Source organism: Gossypium raimondii, chromosome 10, assembly GCF_025698545.1.
Source record: "Gossypium raimondii isolate GPD5lz chromosome 10, ASM2569854v1, whole genome shotgun sequence".
Lineage (NCBI taxonomy): Eukaryota > Viridiplantae > Streptophyta > Magnoliopsida > Malvales > Malvaceae > Gossypium > Gossypium raimondii.
In genome coordinates, this window is record NC_068574.1 from 57,730,190 (window position 1) to 57,739,245 (window position 9,056).

Genomic DNA, 9,056 nt, shown 5'->3' on the forward strand with positions numbered 1-9,056 from the left:
AATTTAGGGGGATTGAAATTAAATTGTCTATATCTTTATAATTTTTAAAGAATTAAAACAAAATTTTATCATTTTTAGTGGGGTCAAAGTGTAATTTTACTTTTACTAATTTAAATTTTTTAAAATTTAAAGGGTCAAAATAGAAAATTTTCCATTTTAGAGGGGTCGAGGCCCCTGCCAGCTCCCCCAAATCCGCCTTTACATATCAACTAAATACTTAAAACTAATTTTTCTTAAAAAAAAACATATTATTACTTTAATGACATCAACTAAAAGTATTATTGATCGGGACTTATTTTTTTATGTTCTCTATGTCCGTTTTATAATTCATGTTTAGGATTTGTGGTTGTTATTCCCAACAATTTTACAATTTATCTTACCACTACACTCAACACTTGTTGATATTAGTTTGAACTTATTACTAACATTATAAAACTAATATATTAAATAATCTCTAATTTCAACCTAATAAAAAGGTTAAAACCAGAATTATAGAAAGATATATAATAATGGTGTAAAGCTTAATCTCACAATTATCCTAAAATGGGGAGGAAAATGGGCAAATCATAATATTTTATTCAAGCAACGTAATAAATGATTACGTCCTTATTGAGGAGACAAGTCTTCAATAATCAATCATAGAAGGAAAATAAATTCAATTATTAACAAAAGACGTAATTGATTGTACGAGAAGCTCTTTGTTGGGGAGATGGTCGGTCCAATATGATATGACTGTACATTATTAATTTTGGGGTTGGTGTAACATCTCATTTTGTCCCCCTACCAATAATTTTGGTTTCCTCCTTTTCCTTTTTCTTTTAGGTTAATATAAATTTTGAACCCAACTCCAAAAATCAAAGTTAACTCCATTTAATATGCCACGAATTTTATATTTTTTATTATTTTAATGATACTATTAATGGCTTTTTAGGTATAATTATAATAAAGTAAATATTAATATAAATTTTAGGTTAAAGTATTAAAAAAATCTCTCGAATATAATTTGACAATTAATTGGGTCCTTTTGTTGAAAAGTAATTTCTATTAAGGCTCCTGGCAAACTATTAAGTGCTCACGTGGCGGTTGACGTGAAAATTTTGATGACATGACGATTGACGTAAAAAAATGTTGACGTGAAAGGCTTAATTGATTTATTATTATTTTAGGAGGTCTTAATTGACTTTTTAAGTATTTTAGGAGAACTTAATTGATTTTTAGGGACTATATAAAACTTTCAAAAATTATATAAAAATTTATAAAAAGAGCAACAATTTTAATTTTTTATAATATTTAATAACTTATATATATATTTTATAATTTTCTAAAAAATTATAATATTATGATAATTTATAATAAGTTATAAGTTTTTTAATAAAAATTACTATTCATTTTTTTTGTTTTCCCACTCATGTTGACCCACATCATACTGTAAACCATCCTTATCAACGTGTATTGGTCATGTTTCTTCAACCAAAACTATTATTCATTACTCACATTAAATTACCACACGCTAAATCTATTATTTTTTGAACCCTTTACTCAACATCCCATCCAAATCAGATTATCATCACACTTCAGGCTCCCTCATTAAAATCTAATCCAAACCTTCAAAAATAAAAAAAAATTAAAACTATAATTTTCTACTATATATTTTAATTTTTACAACTTTTTATACTTTCAATAAGCTTTTCTAACTTTTTTTCATTAATTTTTATAGATTTTATCATTTTAATTATTTTTATATAACTTTCTATCATTTCTAGATTTTTATAATATTTATTTAATATTTTCATTATTTCATAGCATATCAATAAAATTTTATAACATTTAGCAATATTTATAATTTTTTAAAATTTTATGATATTTAATAATTTTCTATAAATTTTATAATAAATTTAATATTTTCAATTTAGTTATTTTATATAATTTTCTATAATTTCTAAAATATTTTAATATTTTAAAAAAATTATAATTTCTTGAGAATTTTTATATAATCTCCAAAAATCAATAACACTCCCCTAAAAGAATAAAAAATCATTTAAACACTCCATGTTAGCTGCCACATCATCAAAATTTTCATGTCAACTATCATATCACCTGCTACATTAACACTTAATAGCTCGTGAGAGGCCTTTAATAGAAATGATAATTCGAAAGTAGAGGTGTTCATGGGCCAGGCCGGGCTGGGCCCGTAAAAAATTTCGGCCAGCATACTAGGCCCGGGCCCAAAATATGGGCCTGAAATTTTGTCCAGGCCCGGCCCGAAAAAAATTTCTTAGGCCCGAGCCCGGCCCGGCCCGGAAAAAATTTCTTAGGCCCGAGCCCGGCCCGGCCCGATCCGTTTTTTAAAAATAAACACCAATTTTTAAAAAAATTTTAAAAAAGTATTTTAAAATTTAAAAAATATAAAAAAATATTTTTTATTATATATTCGGGCCGGGCCCGGGCCAAAAAAGTCGTGCCCGAGGCCCGGCCCGTTTTTTAAACGGGCCTCATTTTTTTACCCAAACCCATATTTTGGGTTTATATTTTTACCCGAACCCTCTCATATTTCGGGTGGGCCGTCGGTCCGGGCCGGGCCGCCCGACCCATGAACACCTCTATTCGAAAGGCGCAATTGATTGTTATTTTTAAGTTAAAGGTCCAATTATTTGCACTTTTGAACTAAGACCCAATTGATTTTCGAAAAGCTTTTTAGTATTTTAACCTAACTTTTATTATTATATATTTTAAATTTTAATAATGATATTGTGGCAAACACCTTAAAATCCGGTTTAAAAAAATTGTGACCTAATCAAATCGAGTTGGATCAAAACCCATCGGATCCGGGTTTTTTCATCCCTGGAACTCAATACTAGGGGTTGCATTCCTATGGGCCCACAATAATTGCACGTTGTGATATTGAATATTCAAATGGTCGGTTTCTAGCCGCCCATCTCGGTCGCCTCTACGAGACTCTCAACGGACCACACACCACACAATTATCATCGTGACCCACCGCATCATTAACTACATTCAATCACAGCCACACGCGTGGCTATCAGAGGTCCCATTTATTAGCTGTAAAGTCACCGACATGTGGCATAAAAAACCACGGCCCCCTACTCTTCCACTGTGCTCCTTTTTTACCGGGTACCTGCATTACCGGTTACTTAGCCGTTATTTTAGGTATATTTAAAATTCAACCTCTTATTAAACACTTTAAACACACAAAAGCTACTTTCTTAGAAACCAAAGTAGCAAACCTGTTTTGATCAAAGAAAATTTAGGTTGAGGAAAAATGCCGATACATAGAATTGCGGTTGGGGCACCGGGAGAGGCCAGCCATCCGACTGTGATAAAAGCGGCTTTGGCTGAATTCTTTTCCATGATTATTTTTGTATTTGCCGGAGAAGGGTCCGGCATGGCTTACAGTAAGATTCAAAGTTCATTCGCTTTTGTTATTTTCACGTAGAATGGGTGATTAAAGGTTCAAAATGAAAAGAATTATTAATCTAACAAATAATTACTATTAAGGGGCTAATGTTTTATTTGATTGCAGACAAGCTAACGAACAATGGGTCAAGCACACCAGCGGGGCTGGTAGCTGCATCATTGTCACATGCCTTTGCCTTGTTTGTGGCGGTTTCGGTTGGTGCAAACATTTCAGGTGGCCATGTTAACCCTGCTGTCACCTTCGGGGCATTCATCGGTGGCCACATTACTTTGTTACGAAGCTTTTCGTACTGGATTGCGCAGTTGCTAGGCTCCGTTGTCGCTTGCTTGCTTCTCAAGTTTGCCTCCGGTGGAATGGTAACCCCTCCTATCCATAGCTTTAATTTCATGTAAAAAAAAAAAATTAGTTTAATGCTTAATATTGCTTGTTTCAATGAACCGTAGGAAACATCAGCTTTTGCGCTATCCTCGGGTGTATCCACCTGGAACGCGCTGATCTTCGAGATCGTCATGACATTCGGCCTAGTTTACACGGTATACGCCACGGCCGTGGATCCAAAAAAGGGAGATTTGGGGATCATTGCTCCTATTGCAATTGGTTTCATAGTTGGTGCCAACATCTTGGCTGGTGGTGCTTTCGATGGTGCCTCGATGAACCCGGCAGTCTCATTCGGTCCTGCTGTTGTTAGCTGGACATGGACTAACCATTGGGTCTATTGGGTTGGTCCCTTCATCGGAGCCGCCATTGCTGCCATCATCTATGACAATATCTTCATTTGTGATGGCACCCATCAGCCTCTCCCTTCCAATGATTTTTAATAATAATAATAATAAAAGACAAATTCATGTCAGGGGCCAAGTTTCTCTCTGACATTTTTAGGTCAAAGAGAACAGAAAAAAAAAAAGAAGGGAAATGAATTTAGAGTTGTAGTAGTTGTAATTTGTTTTCAAATTTGTGTTGAATGAGCATTTAAAAGCCTCTTGATTTTACTGAATCCGACATAAGTTTTTGGTTATGTTAAACACGTACATGTATCCCACATTCACTCGAATTTTAATCTATTTAAATAGTTTCATCATTGCAAGTTTCCCACTTCAAATTGTCCATGAACTTCTTTAATTAAAGACAGCTGTTTCAAAAACAAGACAACACAAGCTTTCAGTTTGCAGGAAATTGTGTTGTTTGTTTCCAGACATCTATCTACCTGGAGGAGCCATATACTATCTTCCACTGTTCAAAATATCTATGAACATCCTATTTATAAACATCAACCATTCAATCTTTAAAGAGTGACTTAAATGCAAAATTAACCCTCTATCACTTTGCCCTTTTAGGTATTTAAAATTTTCTAATAAAAAATAATAATTAATTTATTAATTTATCTCATTTTACTCCAAATCATAATATTAGTCAATAAAATAAAATTGATAGTTTAGATACAACTTTTAACCAAAAAAAATCTTTAGATATTTGAATGAAAAAAATAATATAAATTAAGGATCAGTTTTATAATTAAGTCTAAAAAAATTAAGAATTAAAAGAGCCATGTAACCATGATGTGACGTCCTTCGGTGCATCATTTGGTGCCCAAATTCCCCACAACAAAGATGACTAAAATTATTCTTCCCTACCGCAGAAAATTTCACTCTTCTTTCTAAAATTCAAATATCAGACTATCAAAAACTCTATAATAAAAAAAAGTCTTTAATTGATAATTAACTAGTATGGTTTCAATCACGTTTCATGTTGGGTTATTCATTTATTAAATTATAGAATAAAAATTTAAATATGGTAATATTCTTAAAAAAATATTTTTTATATATTTAAAATTTAATATTCTTTATATATATATATATATATTTAGAATTTAATATCTATATTTTTTGAAAATTTAATCTGAATTAAAATTTTAGATTCATTTAAAATACCATTTAAATTCTTCTATCAAATTTGTTAGTGTAACATTTTGAAATTTGAAAATAAGTACTCATTTGGTATCCATGTAATAAAAAGCGGCATTATAATTAACTTCAATTTAATAGAGAATTTTAACGGTATTACCAATTCTTAAAATTCACATAAGTATTTTAATAAGAATAAAGTATTTCAACTAACTAATGGCATTATAAAGTTGAAAATTATGTTAAAATTAAAGTATAGAAATTAAATTTCAAATTTGGTTGAAATATAGGGATAAAAATGAAATTTAACCATAAAAATTAGAGAGATTAGAGTTGAAATTTAGCCAAGGAAGGCCTTAGACTATTGATTTGAGAGAAATATAGAGATGAAAACTGAAATTTAACCATAAAAACATGGAGGTATTAGAATTAAAATTTAGCCATTATTTCTTATGTAAAAAAAAGAAGTGAAATATAGAGATCAAAATTAAAATTTAACCATAAAATTAAAGAGATTAGAATTAAAATATAGCCAAAAAGAACATTCGACATATATCATATAAGCAATAGATTAAAATTAAAATAAGGTACACGGCTGTGTGGAAATCTCATACGCTCGTGTGGCTAAGAGACATAGTCGTGTGTGTGTGTCCAAGGGACATGCCCATGTGGAAATCGAAAAATCCCCAAATTCAGCCACACGGCCGTGTGGATCGCCCGTGTGCGGCACATGCCCGTGTGGTCACGAAACCACCCTAAAACAGTCTGAAATTTGTGTTTTTCCTTAGCAAATCAATCCCTAACATCGACAATACTGAGACACGCCGAAGCCAATTTGAGTTCATGCATTTCGTTTTCAGTTCAACCCCTAACCACTTAATTTCAGAAACACACAAAAATTTCCGAATTCCATAGAATCCATTCAACAATTTGATGAAGAAATTTGAATAGTTTAGAACACACAAGCGCTTCCAACGCACAACAAATGACCGACGCCTCGACTATCATTTTGAAAACTTGATTACGAATACACAACAACCCAAAAAGGAACATGTTAGGATGGATTAAACACAACTAAAAGAAAACCAATCAATACCAAAACCACACACTTACACTTCTACTCGATTTCGATTGAAACGAGAACAGAATACCACGCTATATCCAGCGAGACGAAAACAACCCACGAAAACGAAGCAAAAAAAGAAAATCTAGAAATTGGGGAAACAAAAGAAAAAGGAAGTAGAGAAAGAACGAAACAAGAAATAAAACATGAAGAGGGAGGAAAAGAATGGAAAAAGAACGTGGGAAAGACTTTTGATACAATAATTAAAAATAAATAAATATTTTAAAACTTAAGAAAAAACCAATTCTAAAATAAGACTACTTCCTCAAATCACACATAAGGATTCAAACTTAGAACTCAAAGATAAACTAATACATATCTAACCACCAAACCAACAGGCTCATTCTAACATTAAAATGCGAAAATAAACACAATAGTTCAACTTACTCACTGACCCTTACTTAAAACCTCAAAACTTCTAACCTTAAAACCGGTGTGTTACAAAAATTGTATTTTATCCCTTAATCCAATTTTCCCCTCTCTATTGTTTTTTTTTTTTGATTTTGACTTTGCGCTTGCTATTAAAAAAAGGCTCACTAAAAAAAGAAACCTATGAACATATTTTCTCTCTTCATCTTCAAACATGTAGCACACCCTTTTTTTACATTTTCTCTACTTACTTTCCCGGTAACCAAACAGGGAAGAGTCGTATGCTTTCGTTGCTCCTATTTAAGTATTCAACTTTAAAAAGTTTGAAGAAAAACAAGGAAATAGATGGATGTTATTAATTCACGTGATCTTACTAAACTATGTATATATCTTTGAAGTGTAGAATTTATACAACAAAAAAGTGCATTATAAAAATAGTGTTGGAATTTATATATTTATGATTTGGTAACCCTACGAACTTATCATGTGACCATGTTTGGGACATAACTGATTATTGTGTTTCACTTGAACAAACTTGTAAGAATACATTTCTTGTGACACTAATGAATGAGACACCTTTGGGTGGTGAGAATCAAGAGAAGGAACCCTAATAAAGTTTCGGAGACATATTCCGTCCGATGTCGATAAGATTAATGGCTCGATGGCGATGATATCTCGTAAACGTTCGATCAATAAAATCTCATTATCTTGATTGTCAAATCCTTCCAATTTAACCACTTTGAGATGCTGTAATTTTGTGCATCTGCGTACTTGCTTGGAACATTTGGTTGCATTTGGCATGACATAGCTATTGTGATCAATCTGCGCGCACAGGTAAGGATCGAAGTAAAAGGAAATTTGCAGTGTTATGTCTAATTCATGATTAAATGAAGTAATTTCACACAGTCAAAGTGAAAGGAAAATTAAGCTTACTGTCACAAAGAGTAGCTCTAAGGAAGGACAAAGTTTTACGAATGTGATTAAAGCATCACAATTGTAAAATCCCTTTGAATAATTATCGATCCACCATAGCTCCTTTAGTTTATAAAATTGGAAAAAAGATGATAGAGATGGACAAATTAATGCCTGTATTTAAAAAAATTTAATTATATTCAATAACAAGAAATTATAAAGTAATATTTTTTAATTAAAAGTTTTCGGTTTTGATATAAAAATGTTAAAGACTTAAATCTCAATATGTCACCTTTTAAGGATGATTGCACGAATAAACTGAATTTAACTTAAATATTTTTATTTTATTATAATCATGTTGAAAGCGACATAATTTAATAGAAAACATACGAATTATAAAAGTTTGGATTCAAATCTTAAAACTGATATCAAGGTGAATGTCTGAATCAATTAAGCGAAATCCCCAGTTTTTTTTGTTGGTTAGGACTAGAAACTAGAGTTGGAGAAATAGAGAACATACCTCAAAAGTCCATTTGCACAAGGTAAGAATTTCAGAATTCTTGATGGTCAGCAGCACTCGATCAAAATCACATATTTTGAAGGTATTGAAAGCAGGGCCTTGCCTAGAATCAAGCATGGCATTTCCAAGGTTGAAATGAAACTCAGGCAGAAACCATGGAAATTTCCCTCTATACAAAAAAGTCCTAAGTTTATAGGATCTAATATGGAGAGATTTTAAGTGTGGACAATCAAAGATGGTTAAGCTCAAAAGCTTTGTATCAGAATCAATGCTCATTGATTCCAATCCATGGCACCCAATGATATTCAGGTTCTCAAGAAGCACAAATTTCGAGACCATACACGAAACTGCTTCACTGCTTAGGTGGTTTACTGATGTCAAATTAAGGGTCTTAACGAAGAAAGTACAGGGAGTTGGCTGATGATCACTGAGATTTTGGGGGTTATTCAATTCAATTTGCCAACTAAAATGTGTTGGATTTTGCATGTTTTCAGCTGAGAAATGAAGGTGAAGCTTATTGTTAGGTGCAAGTATGGCTGATAAGAGACCGTATTCCCCGAAATGGAACCGAAATCTTCTGGTATTCCTTGTTGGATTGTGTTCATCAAAATTTGCAATGAACCCAGAAACTGCAGAGGGAACATCTTCTTTGGTGCCATGTTGAACCAATGGCAGGTTCCATAGAAATCTCCATCGAGTTGATAGGAAAATTGTTTGGATTGCAGATTCAAAGGGAAGTAGAGAAATTATGTGGAAAAGTAGTCCATCTGGTAAACTACTTATGAAATCTTCCAT

General features: G+C 32.1%; 2 protein-coding genes across 2 annotated transcripts; one reads left to right on the top strand and one right to left on the bottom strand.

Annotated features, from left to right (window-relative positions):
* The first annotated feature begins 3,194 nt into the window (after positions 1–3,194).
* Positions 3,195–4,514, top strand: LOC105778501 (aquaporin TIP1-3). The gene is made up of 3 exons (XM_012602216.2): positions 3,195–3,413; positions 3,542–3,792; positions 3,880–4,514. Exons 1-3 carry the CDS (start codon positions 3,281–3,283, stop codon positions 4,252–4,254), a joined length of 759 nt encoding a protein of 252 aa, XP_012457670.1. The 5' UTR covers positions 3,195–3,280; the 3' UTR covers positions 4,255–4,514.
* Positions 4,515–7,236: 2,722 nt separating this feature from the next.
* On the bottom strand, positions 7,237–9,056 carry LOC105775105 (F-box protein At2g39490). The gene is made up of 3 exons (XM_012597639.2): positions 8,262–9,056; positions 7,763–7,915; positions 7,237–7,651 (listed from the first exon to the last, which is right to left on the bottom strand). The coding sequence occupies exons 1-3, from the start codon at positions 9,054–9,056 to the stop codon at positions 7,301–7,303; spliced, it is 1,299 nt and encodes a 432-aa protein (XP_012453093.1). The 3' UTR covers positions 7,237–7,300.